General features: G+C 57.5%; 1 protein-coding gene across 1 annotated transcript in view; it reads right to left on the bottom strand.

Moving 5' to 3' along the window:
* Window positions 1-4180: 4180 nt before the first annotated feature.
* MAP4K2 (mitogen-activated protein kinase kinase kinase kinase 2) overlaps window positions 4181-12450 on the bottom strand; it is a 12537-nt gene continuing 4267 nt past the window's right edge. The window contains exons 14-31 of the mRNA XM_081798618.1: window positions 12099-12200; window positions 11813-11851; window positions 11685-11718; window positions 11457-11562; window positions 11289-11353; window positions 11166-11207; window positions 10982-11066; window positions 10803-10882; window positions 10654-10714; window positions 10454-10571; window positions 6687-6745; window positions 6513-6616; window positions 6232-6409; window positions 5477-5545; window positions 5256-5342; window positions 4946-5016; window positions 4791-4846; window positions 4181-4685 (exon numbers count right to left, since the gene is read on the bottom strand). Coding sequence (XP_081654744.1) covers window positions 4598-4685; window positions 4791-4846; window positions 4946-5016; window positions 5256-5342; window positions 5477-5545; window positions 6232-6409; window positions 6513-6616; window positions 6687-6745; window positions 10454-10571; window positions 10654-10714; window positions 10803-10882; window positions 10982-11066; window positions 11166-11207; window positions 11289-11353; window positions 11457-11562; window positions 11685-11718; window positions 11813-11851; window positions 12099-12200 — 1444 coding nt within the window. The 3' untranslated portion in view covers window positions 4181-4597. The remainder of the gene's footprint in view (window positions 4686-4790; window positions 4847-4945; window positions 5017-5255; window positions 5343-5476; window positions 5546-6231; window positions 6410-6512; window positions 6617-6686; window positions 6746-10453; window positions 10572-10653; window positions 10715-10802; window positions 10883-10981; window positions 11067-11165; window positions 11208-11288; window positions 11354-11456; window positions 11563-11684; window positions 11719-11812; window positions 11852-12098; window positions 12201-12450) is intronic.

The following is a 12450-nucleotide window of genomic DNA, read 5'->3' as shown; positions in this document are numbered from 1 at the left end:
GAGGTATTTATCCAAGAGAAATGAAAGTATATGTCCACACACAAGACACACATACGTGAATGTTCATAGCAGTTTTATTTGTAATAGTCCAAAACTGGAAATAGCCCAAATGTCCAACAGGTGACTAGCCAAACAAACTGTGGTACATCTATGAAATGGAATAGTACTTGGAAATGAAAAAGAACGGCTATGAACACATGCAACAACATGGGTGAATCTCAGATAATCTGCTCAGTGAAAGAGGCAGAGGAAAAAGTGCACACTGTACGATTCTATTTATGTAAGTTCTGAAAAATGTGAATTCTTCTATAGTGATGGAAAGCAGTTCAGTGGATACTATGAGGAGCAGGAGGGATGATTACAAAGGGGCAGGGGAAATGGCGTGGGTGTGGCTTCCCGGGTGTATACATGTGTCGTCATCAGATAGTACATTTTCAATACATGCAGTGTATTGGATGCCAATTTTCCTTCAATAAAGCTGTTTTTTTAAGATTTCACTTTTATTAAAAATTTATTTCCCTGAGAGAGAAAGAGAGCGTGTGCTGCATGCGGGGGGAGGAGCAGAGAGGAAGAGAGAGAAACTCAAGCGGATTCCCTGCTGAGCACAGAGCCTGACCCGACCCAGGGCTCAGTCTCACGACCCTGAGATCACAACTTGAGCCAAAACCAAGAGTCTACGCTTAACCAACCATGCCGCCCAGGTGCCCCTTTAAGATATTTTTTTTTCTAATATCTTTTTTTTAAGATTTATTTATTTGCCAGAGAGAGAGAGAGCACACAAGCAGGGGGAGCGGCAGGCAGAGGGAGAAGCAGGCTCCCCCCTGAGCAAGGACCCCGGGATCATGACCTGAGCTGAAGGCAGATGCTTAACTGACTAAGCCACCCAGGCGCCCCTCAGTTTTTATTTTTTATTTTCATTTTTTTAAAAAAGATTTTTATTTATTAGACAGATAGCACAAGCAGGCAGAGAGAGGCAGGCAGAGGGAGAGGGAGAAGCAGGCTCTCCGCTGAGCAGGGAGCCCGATGGGGGGCTCGATCCCAGGATCCTGGGACCATGACCTAAGTCGAAGGCAACCGCCCAACCAACTGAGCCACCCAGATGCCCCTCAGTTTTTATTTTTAAGTAATCTCTACACCCAACATGGGGCTCAAACTCACAACCCTGAAATCAAGAGTTGCATACTCCTCTGACTGAGCCAGCCAGTCCCCCTCAATAAAGCTGTCTTAAAAAACAATAGAAGAAACTAGAGAGAGAGAGAGATCTGCCTGTAGTTCTACTCACAATACTGATTTCATAATCTAGGAAAGGATTATCTTGGCTTTTTTTTTTTTGTTTTTTTAACCCAATACAAGGTTTTATCTTTTGAGGGATTATATTTAAACTTACATTTTATTACATAGTATTTGATACATACAAAAGGATGTGTGGCATCTTGTCTGAGTTAGGGACTGACATACATCGAATGCCCACGAACCCACAACCCAACCTGAGAACCAAGATTTGACCAAAACCCTTGCACACTCCTGGGGTCCTTCCTCATCGCTCCTCTACTCTCCTCTCCGAGACCATCGTCTTGAATTTTGTACTTTTTCTTCCCCTGATCGAACAGGGTTTTATCACATGTGCCTGTCCCACCAGACAGTAAATGGTTTCCTTTTGCTGGTTTTTTTGAGCTTTTGAAAATGCAACCATACTGTGCGTAGTTTCATGCGATTTGCTGTTTGAGTTCAGTATTCGATCTCTGAGGCTCCTCCGTGTTGTTGCATTTTGTATATTACAGGATTTTCAATCCTCCCCATGGCCCTGCAGGCCGATTTAGGATTTGCTCTATGGGGAAAACACAGCTCAGCATTTGACAGTAGCTCTCACAAGAACAAACACAGCCACTCTGACGCAGCAATGTCGCTTCCAGAAAGTCACCCTACAGGACACTTGAATGGCCAGAGTGGCATGGGCGTGGTATTTATTGCACAAGGGTATTTACTGCAGTGTCCCTCGTAATATCAAAGTCGTAGAAACAGTTACATCAGTAAGGGATCTAATCGCAGTGAGTGAACAGGAGTTGTGGGAAAGCTATACAATGGAACACCACTAGCTGTGAAAACAACAAGGGGAGGGGAGCACTGATGATGGAAAGCTCTCCAGAACAGATTTTGAAAGGGTAAGAGCAGAACAGTGTGTGGAATGTGTCACCGCACATTTAAAAAGGGGAGAAGAATAAATCATACGGAACTGCTTAAATACTTGCAGGAGGGTTCAGAAGTTTTCATCGAACCAAAGGGTTCAGACTTTTCATTGTATCCATTTTGTATTCTTTTAAAAAAATAGCAGGCCACGGACAAGGGCTACCTATTTAAAAATACATAAATAAAATAACACTTTCAGTCTTTTCAGTGCAAATTCCCAGCTTCCTGGTCTTTCTTTGGCTTGTGGCCAGCCTGTGCTGCCAGTGAATATTTTATCAGAAGCCCTTGCTTTTCCCCCCCGACCTCCCACTTTTTGGCATGTTACGGTCTCAACTCCCTCAAAGCCCCTTTGCCGACCCGGGTGGCAGCCACGGGCTAGGGCAACCTGCCACAAGGTGGCGCTCTTTGCGGGCCGCTGCTTTGTAGGCGGGAAGGTCGTCCTCTCCCGGGCACCTGGGGTGAGGGTCAGGGGCCTCTTCTGAGTGGGAGCTCACCTCCCCGCCCCCGGCACGCCTCAACTGAGTCCTACACCTCCACCAGGAAATCTGGAAAATGGGAAGTTAGGAATCATATCATGTCACTCCACCATTTGGTCCATCCAACGTCCTCCAGGCAGGTGCAGACTTTGAGAACTTGGGAGGTGCCTGCCACCCTCCTTTGGGTCTCAGGGAGAGGGCAGGTGTGAGTGCCAATGTACAGCTCTGTCTCCCTCCCCGTCTGACAATCTATTTCAGCCAAAAAACCCTAGGAGTCAGAGCAGTCAGGGCTCTGCGGGGGTGGGGTGGGGGGGGTGGACAAGGGGACAACAGAAGAACCTGGGATGGCCGGGGCCCCTGGCAGGGGCAGTAGGGACTGGGCCGCTGCAGGCTCTTCACCTAAGCTGCCATCTCTCCACCACCCACCCACCCACTTGCATCCATTTATCAAATACCAGCAACCCACCGGGTGGAGAGAAATTCTTAATTCAAACAGTTGCCTTGAATATCAGAAGAAAGATAACTGGGCCACATTCGAGACCGGACCCCTGGGCCTTTGCTCAAGCTCTTCCCCCAGACCCAGGGCCTTCCCACCCTATGCAGCCGTGTGTGTGCACCTGACCTCTCCTTCAAGGCTAGCGGTCATCCTACCTCTTTGGCCTCACCTGCCCAAAGGCTCCGGTCCAGAGCAGCCTGGTCAGTGCCTGGGGCAATAGAGGGGGGGGCTTCCTGGCCTGAGGATATGGAGCCCTCTAAGAGGGAAAAGTGCAAGAATGACAATGCAAAGCAAAAGGTCAGCCACGGGCAGACAGACGTACCCTCGAGATGCAGGCTCCAGCAAGGATCGCTGCCTTCACGGGGGGCTGGTCCACATCTTGGTACTGACCTCTCTGTGAGCCCAGGGTCTGGCACTGAGGAGGCTGTCTGGGAATACTTGTTAAATGGACACAGGCTAATCTTCCCAGAGTCTAGCCTGATGACGGAGCCCATACTCTGCAGTCTTGGCCTGATGGAGCACGCTGATACCTAGGTAGCAGCTGGGAGGCAGGGATGCAAGCCTCAGGCTTGGGCAGGGGACACAGGTCATAGCAGGCTGTGTCCACAGACCAAAGCCTCGCTGGCACTGGGTGGCGCAGCCAGTGGCTGGCCCTTCCTGGGCCCTGGCTGCCTGGTGAGACCCTGAACGGGGCAGGGGTGCCCTGGATGAGAGTCCCTTTGTTCAGCTTGGCCTCCCCCCCCATTTGCACGGTTTCTCGGCCACAAAAGAGGCCTCACACTTCAAAGCTGAGGGCTCATCCTGAGCAGGAGAGCCCGGGAAGACAGTGCCCCTGAGATGCCTTTTGGGGGCCACTGGCCTCTCCATCAGCTCTGCCGGGCTCCCCCATTAGGGAGTCACCAGAACACTGGGGGGCCCCCTTCCCTGGTGCCACAGAGAGATGTGCTGGAGGGAGGGAGGGAAGAAGGAGGGAGATGAGACAGTGGGCTCAGCTCCCCCGGACAAAGAGGGATCAGTGGAGTAAAATCAAACCAGCTTTAATACCAATATAGTCTCTCTTTTAAATACCATGTTCCCCAGGACAGGGTGCAGGGGCAGGCTCTTGGCAGGAAGAATGGAAAGGAAATGTGGAGACAAAATGGAATGGGTCACCTGGGCCTGCCCCCACCCTGCCCGGGGACCCTTGCCGCAGGGCCTGAGCTGCCCACAGGGAAGGGGGAGGTAACAGCAGCTTCCTCTGGTCCAGTTTTGTGGGGGGCCTGGGGTGGGCTTCCCCCCACCCCCAGCCCGCAAAACTCTTCTCAGGATTATTTCTGCCCTTCAGACCAGCAGAGCCTGGGCTCCTCTGACCTGGGAGGGGCCCCTTTTGCCTAAAAGGGAATGCAGCTAAGGCCTGGGGGCAGGGTAGGGGGGATGCCCCCGGCCATGCCCGGCCCTCTCAGTAACTGCTCTGGTGGCCCGTGAGGATGTAGAGGTTGCTGTGAGCCCCTGGGTTGTCAGTGGGAATGCTCTCGAGGATGATATCCCTGGAGGGGAGAGAGAACCGGAGGTGAGCAGGGCAGGGAAGACCTGTGGCACATCCATATGGCCTCAGGGGCTTCTGAAGGGGAGGTCGGGGCACCGCGTCCTACCTGTGGGCCCCGAGCACTCGGAAGATCCTTGTCTCGTCTGTGATCTCCTGGGTCACCTGGGAAGAAAAGGGGCACTGAGGCCACCCCAGTGGCTCCTCTCCTAAGAGGCGGTGCCCACCAGGCCAGGGGCAGCGAGGGTCCAGAGTTCCACTCACCTCGTTGGTGTCCAAGCTACGGCCTTGCATCCCATGGCTCCAGAAGGCCAGCACACTGTCTTGCAGACACACTAGGAGGCAGCAGGCTGCCTCAGCCCTGCACCTGCCCCGAGGACGCTGGCGCCCCCCGCCACACCCTGGCCCCAGGTCTGGGCCACCGAGGTCCTCACAGACCGCAGGTGACAGGTGTGGCTCTTGAGAGGGGCTGGGGCACCTGCCTCCTTGTCCCACTGCCCGCCCCGCCCCGGGGCCGCATCACATGCTCTAGGCTGGGGACCTTCCCGCCCCCACCCCCATCCAGCTCACTCACCCACAGTCTCAATGGGGAAGTCAAAGGTCAGCACGGGCGCCAGTGTGGCCGTGGGCTCACCCAGCAGGTTGACCATCCTCACGCAGCCTGTACAGGGAGAGGGCTGGTGGGTGCGAACGGGGTGGTTCCCTTCTGGGGAGGCACACCCACATGCACATGGCTTCCCTCAGCCTCCCCTCAGCCCCTCCACTGCCCCGAGCCCTGACCTCAGGGGCACTCACGGTCAAAGCAGACTAGGACTGTGTCCCTGTCCACCTGGATCACCTGCTGGGCGGTGCCCGGGAGCCCCTCTGCAGGCAGACAAGGGAGACACGGCCTGGCTGAGCCCCGTGAGGAAGACCCGGGGGTACGGCTACAGCCAGCTGCCCCCACAAGCGCCTTTCAGCCCCACAGCCGTCCGACTGATTCCCGCACAGCGCAGCTGGGGCAACTGAGGCTCAGAGCGGCTGAGTGAGCCGCCTGCAGGCGCCGTAGAGAGGCAGAGGTGAGTCCCAGGGAGCCGTGGGAGGGCAGGGTTTCTGGAGCCGGGAGAAGCACCGTGTGCGACTCCACCACTGTGTGACCACAAGTCTCTGAGCCTCAGTTCCCTCACGTGTAACCCAGGCAGGACGATGCCGACCTTGCGGGGCTGCCGTGAGGAGTAAGAATGAAGGCTTGTGTGGGAGGCCCCTGGCTCGGGGCCTGGGGCACAGCTGGGCCTTAGTCCAGTGCGCCTGTCCTTCTTGACCGACGGCCACTCCCTCTGCTCCCCTGAGCCGTCCCGACCCAGTGTCCCGCTTCCCTGCTCAGGATGAAGGCCCCCAGGCTCGCCCTGCCTGGTTTGGTTCTGTCCCTGCGGCCCCCTAATGAAATCTCTTAGAGAAGCCCCGCTGAAGGGGGGCTGGGAGCCAATAGCTGTGGTGAACCCAGTTCCCTGCCCACCCCCTCTCTCTGACACACACACACACACACACACACACACAGCCCTCTGGCTCACCAGGCGGTATGAGGACGTCAGGCATCAGACCAGCCTCCAGGGGCAGGATGTGGAACAGGACTCGGCAGCCGGGCCCCTCGGGGCCCTCCGCCCCCACACACACCTGCGGCAGCTCCTTCCCATCCAGCACCAGGGGCTCCAGCATCCCCGCGGGGCTGGGCAAGGGGCTGGAGAAGTTCTGGGGGCAGCAGGGGTGCTCAGGCCTCCACTTCTCCCCCCAGGCCCACTGCCACCATCCAGGCCACCGCCCCCCCCCCCCCCCCGCCCCGGCCGCCCCGCACCTTCAGCAGCAGGAACTTCTGCAGCGGCTCATACCACTGCAGCAGGAGCAGGCTGGTGGGCAGGGCAGCCAGCAGGAAGGTGCTGCCCGTGTAGGGGTTCCGCACTGCAACAGAGGCAGGCGGTGGGGACCCGGCTGCGCCCGTGCCCCCAGCCCCCCCACGCCCGGCTCTTACCCACGCGACACTGCAGGCAGCCTTTGGTGTCTGGAATCTTGGCGGACAGGGCAAAGCGCCTGCAGGGATGACGACCGGGGCACGTGTCATGGGTGCCGTCCATGGCCAAGGCCCCACAGAGCCCTGAGATGGGCGCTGTCCCCTTCCCTGCCCGACGGGGGAGAGCCTGAGGCTCCAACACCCACCTCCACAGCCTGCGGCCCAGGGGTGCGGGCACAGAAGCACCTTTACCTGTGCCCCTTTGGGCAGCTCACTTAACCTGCCCCTGCCTCAGTTTGCTCATCCAGGGAATGGGGGTAACCGTGGCCCTGACCCCGTAGTGAGGAGAAGGGCTTCCAGCAGAGCCTGGCACGCTGCGTGCACTCACACAGGGCTAGCTTTGCCCATTCCGAATGATGACTTGCCCGCCTACTGCCCATCACTGGAAACCCTTCTGAGGCGAAGGCAAGGTCTAAAAGCAGACGTGAATGAAGAAACAAGGGCACGGAGGGGGCAGGCGCGGCTCCAGCCCTGCGAGCACTCACGGCGGTCCCCCCTCCGCCTGCCACATGGCACACGTCAGAGAAGGGCAGGCGGGGCCCAAGAAGATTAACACGTGCAAAAAAACCACAAACAATCGGCCCGGCCTGCCCTCGCTGAAGTGACACCACAGGGAGCCGGCTGGTGGCTGGCTTTGGTGGCAGGGAAAAGTAGCGTCCTTGCTTCGGTTACTGGCTGTCCCCCAAGCCCTCAGGGGACCTCCTGAGCCCGTTTCCTCCTCTGGGGAACAGGGTTACGTGTCCGGAGGCCTGCCACCTCCTCCCAGCGACCCGGGTTGTCTGCCCCTGTCTCCTCTCTCCCTTTGCTCTGTCTCCTCTCTCCCCCAACTGGCTTCTGGACGGGACAGAGGCAGATATTTTTGTATCTGTTTTTTCTCCAAACAATTCTGGCTCTCTGCTTTTTATGTGCAAGGTGGACAGCGTTGACTCCGTGACTTTCCAAACACACACCCGAGCTGGGGCTCTGACGGGTCTGTTTCCTGCAGGTCCTGGGACAAAGCAGAGGCTTGCTCGGGCACTGAGCTCAGGAAGCCCCAGGGCTGCAGGGCTCCAGATGTGGTACACGAGCGAGCCCGCCGCAGGAAGGGCCTGGGCCCGCAGCTCCCCAGCTGGGGTAGCCACTGGCCTGACCTCTCCCACCGCCCCTACCAGCTCCCACCACCCCCCTGGGCAGGGCAACATCTAAGCCTACTGCCCGGACCCCTCCTCGAATTCAGCCACACTTAGCCCACGGTCGATGGAGGTCCCACTTGCACATCTCAGACTCAATGTGACAACACTGAATTCTGCTCCACCCACACCTGATGACAGCTCTATCCTTCCTGCTGCCCAGGCCAAAAACCCTGGAGTCCTCGACTCCTCTTTCTCTTGCATCTACCAACTGTCAGGAAATCCTGCTGATTCAACTTTCAAAAGAAAACCAGAATTCAGCCGCTTTTCATCTCCTTCACTACTACCCTGGCCCACGCCACCATCACCTCCCACCTGATGGGTACAAGAACCTCCTGACAGGTTTCCCTGCGTTCCCTTCACCCTTTCAGTCTATTTTCAACATAGCGGCTACAGGGATGATCCCCTCAAAACCTCAGTCCATGTCACTTTCCCCCTGGATATCAACAAGCCTTGCTCTAAGTCTTTATTCAAACAGCACCGTCTCAGAAATGTCCTTCCTAGGGCGCCTGGGTGGCTCAGTTGGTTAAGCGACTGCCTTCGGCTCAGGTCATGATCCTGGAGTCCCGGGATCGAGTCCCGCATCGGGCTTCCTGCTCAGCAGGGAGTCTGCTTCTCCTTTTGACCCTCCCCCCTCTCATGTGCTCTCTCTTTCTCATTCTCTCTCTCAAATAAATAAATAAAATCTTAAAAAAAAAAGGAAATGTCCTTCCTGACCACCTTGTTTAAGACCACCATCCAGGCCCCACCCCTCCTGGTCCTCCTCCTCCCCACGCTTTAATTTACGCACCACTTTCCCCTCTGCACATCACCACAGAATACCCTTTTTATGTTAGTTGTTTGTTGTCTGTCTCTTGTGACAAGAAAGTCTGGAGACTATGAGGGACTCTTTAGTTCACAGAGGCCCCCAGGCACGTACTAGGTACTGAGGAGATACTCTCTGAATGACTGAACAAGGGACTCTATCTGGACAACTCCCCCCACCCCGCCGAAGCCTCATAAAACACACGACACGATCTGCTCCCCCAAGGTCTCCCAGTCCCTCCCTTCTCCCTCCTGCTCACTCCGGTCAGGCCCCAGATCCTCTCAACCCCACTTCCTGAATATGGCTCAAGTCCGTTCATCTCTCACCACCCTGTAGCCTAACACCCACCGCCTCAGGTCACTACACTGGCCTCCTTCCCAGGTGCCCTCTCACCAGCCTCCCCCTCCAAGTCATTGTGACCACTCTCAGCACAGCCAGCCAGCAGATGCCTCTAGTCTTCATGTGTCTCTCTTGACCCCCCAGCTCTAGGAGAGGGCACGTGACCCAGGCCTGCCCCCCCCCCCCGCCCCCACCAAGCTCCTCATGCCGTGGCCACATGACAGGCTCAGAGTGCGCAGGGACTTAAGCTAGACCCGTGAGAATTGGCCCCCGGACTTTGTGGGAATTACTTGGAAGCAGAGGTTCTAGTACCACAAGCCTGTTAGCTAATGGAACGCTGGCCTGGAACCACGGCCCTCCCTCCCTGGACAGGAAAGCCTACCTGAGAACGAAGGTGATAAGGGAAAGCAGAGCCAAGAGATTCCTGATGAAGCCATTTAAGCCTGGATCCAGCTGGGCCTAAAGCTAACCCTACTCCTGAACTTGCAGTTACATGAACCACTGAATTCCCTTTTCTGCTAGTCAATCACTTGCATCGCCTGCAGTAGGAAGAGTCCCGATTGACATACTGAGGGATCCTTCTAAAATGCTCCCAGCACTGGGGCGCCTGGGTGGCTCATTCGTTAAGCGTCTGCCTTCGGCTCAGGTCATGATCCCAGCGTCCTGGGATCGAGCCCCTCATCGGGCTCCCTGCTCCGTGGGAAGCCTGCTTCTCCCTCTCCCCCTCCCCCTGCTTGTGTTCCCTCTTTCGCTGCATCTTTCTCTGTCAAATAACCCAGCACTGCTGCCAGCTGAACAAAACCCAGATCCCGGGCCTGGCATCAAAGGAAGGGCTCTGCCACCCATGCGTCTTCCCCTCAGGCTGCTCCGCCCTCCTCCCCCAGGCCAAACGCCTTACATCTCCCCAGATCACCCACAAGAATTCACTGGTGCTCTTCCCCTGCCTGGAATGCCATTCCCAAATTCATCTGCCCGGGAGCCCACTGTGCACTTGCCAACCCCACGCCCTCAGGCGGCCAGCTTCTCAGAGGCCTCTGCGCCCCACCCCCCCACCCCCGTGCTCTCCCCCAGGCTCACTTCAGGGCCAGGTCCTGACTGTCAAAGATGCATTTGATCTGCTGTCTCCCAGCCCAGCTTAGGACCAGGCCTACAGCTAGTGCTCGGTAAAGGCTGGCCCCGTACCCTCACAACCACAACTGCCTCACTGTGGTCTCCTTGCTTCCCTATGGGTCCAGCGGCCCGGGGCGGGGGCTACAAAGGCTCTGACAGATGAGGAAAGTAGGCTCAGAGAGGCAAAGCCACGTCTGAGATCACAAGCCCAGTCACAGGCAAGGCCATATTCCAACCCCGGCTCGGCCCCTCTGCCTCCCCCTTCCCACCCCGCTGCACGTCCAGGCTCCCCTAAGGTCCCTGACCTGGGGATGATGCGCTGCGTGAGGCGGTTGGTGGGGAGGGAGAGGGGAACCTGTTGCTGGAGTCTTCGCTGCTCAAACAGGCCTGGGAGGTCATGGGCCCAGATGTGCGTGGATTTCCCTGCCAGGGAGGGAGAGAGGGGCTCAGAGAGTGTGGGCCGGCGGGGTGCAGGCCCCGACCCCCTGCCTGCCCCAACCTGTACCTGAGAGCGACAGCAGCACATTATTCACGCAGTAGAGCCAGGTGCAGCGGTGTGAAATCAGCTGGAGGCCACAGAGTGGTTGATGGACAGGGAGTCAGCACTCCAAGCCCCCCAGGACCCTCCCCGCTCCAAAGCCAGCCGGGCCTCACCTTCTCCAGTGTATCTTCATGCAGTTCATGCAGGTTGAGGGTGTAGATGCCTTCCTCGGCCCCCACCACCAGGAACTGGTCTGCGGGGAGGGGGGGCGGTTAGGGGGTCAGAGGTCAGTCACAGCCCCTGGCCCAAGCTGGGGATTCCCGGGCTCCTGCTTCCTCCCTGCCCCGCCTACCCCGGGTGACAGGGTGAATCCAGGTGACAGCAGCGTGGATCCGCAGGGGGCAGCCATTGAAGACCTTGGAGAAGCAGGCGCCCATCTGGGGAGAAGGCAAGAGGCTGGTAAGGAAGACAGAGGTGGGGGGAGGCAGTAGGTGGTGGGGGCAGCAGGGGGACAGGGCTGAGGGACAAACACTTACATGCACCTTGGGGGTTGGGGGAAGCCCATGGCAGGACGATCTCTGGAAGGGTGGGAAAGAGTCAGGGCCGAGGTGGCACCCCCAGTCTCCCATCTTCCCAGCCCCTCTGGAGCACCCTCTCACCTCAGGATCCTCCCTGTGCTTCATGGTGGCCCAGGCAGTGGGGAGCAGTGGGGGGCTGTTAGGGCCTGGGGGAGGTGGAGGTGGGGTTCCTGCAGGCACAGACTGGCTGTGAATTCCAGCTCTAGCCCCACCCGCTCCTGCCTCCTGGTCCCCCAAGCCTGGACTCACCTAGGGGGCTGGATAGAGGGTCTTCAGCTGGAGGCTCAGGGGGGGATGGCCCCAAGAATGGGGCCCGCTTGATGGTTCCTATGGTATCGTCTGGGGAGTCCAGCTCCTGGCAGGAGAGTCAGGGGACCGAGCCTGGCTGTCAGCAAGACCCCATAACCTGGCCCTACCCCAACTGCGGCCTCTACAGCCCTCTCCCATCCCCCGCTCCAACTTCCCTGCACTCCATACCTGGAGTTCTGAGGCTGGCCGGATGGTCAGGCTCCTGTGGGGGACAAACCAGAGGAACATGAGGTGTGAGATGTGACCGGGCCCCAGGTCCAGCTGCCCGCCCCCCACCTTCAGGCCCAGCCCCTTACCTTTCCTCTAGGGCTTCCTCAACAGACTGTAGCAGGCTCCTGGGCAGGAGGGCATGAGGTCAGAAGTCAGCCTTTTCTGCCACCCCCACCTTCCCCTGTAGCTTCCCTCTCCCTCCCTCACCCCTCCCCTGTAGCTTCCCTCTCCCTCCCTCACCCCTCCCCTGTAGCTTCCCTCTCCCTCCCTCACCCCTCCCCTGTAGCTTCCCTCTCCCTCCCTCACCCCTCCCCTATAGCTTCTCTCTGCCTCACTCACCCCTCCCCTGTAGCTTCCCTCTGCCTCACTCACCCACTCAGCTCCTCCTTTCCCAGCAGTGTCCACTCCTCCTCCCACTGCAGGGAAACCAAATCAGAAAAACCAAAAGAGAGGCAGAGAGAAGAAAAGCCACATTAGAGGATGACCGAGAGACTGTGGGAAAGAAAGAACAGACAAACAGATGAAAAATGACATGGTAACAGGCGAGAAAATTGTAAGAAAGACAAGGAGAGGCAAAGAAACTATGAAAGAGGAGGACAGACAAACGGTGAGAGGGGACAGACGGGCAGCAAGAGCCAGAGCTGGTGGGTCGGACAACTGGGCGAAGACACAGAACCGGCAGAGAGAACCATGCTGAGCGGGTGGGATGGGGGCTCAAGTCCGC

The sequence above is a fragment of the Leptonychotes weddellii genome, chromosome 11, assembly GCF_054177405.1.
Source record: "Leptonychotes weddellii isolate Sample4059 chromosome 11, ASM5417740v2, whole genome shotgun sequence".
Classification (NCBI taxonomy): Eukaryota; Metazoa; Chordata; class Mammalia; order Carnivora; family Phocidae; genus Leptonychotes; species Leptonychotes weddellii.
This window is presented reverse-complemented; position numbering and strand designations above follow the sequence as displayed.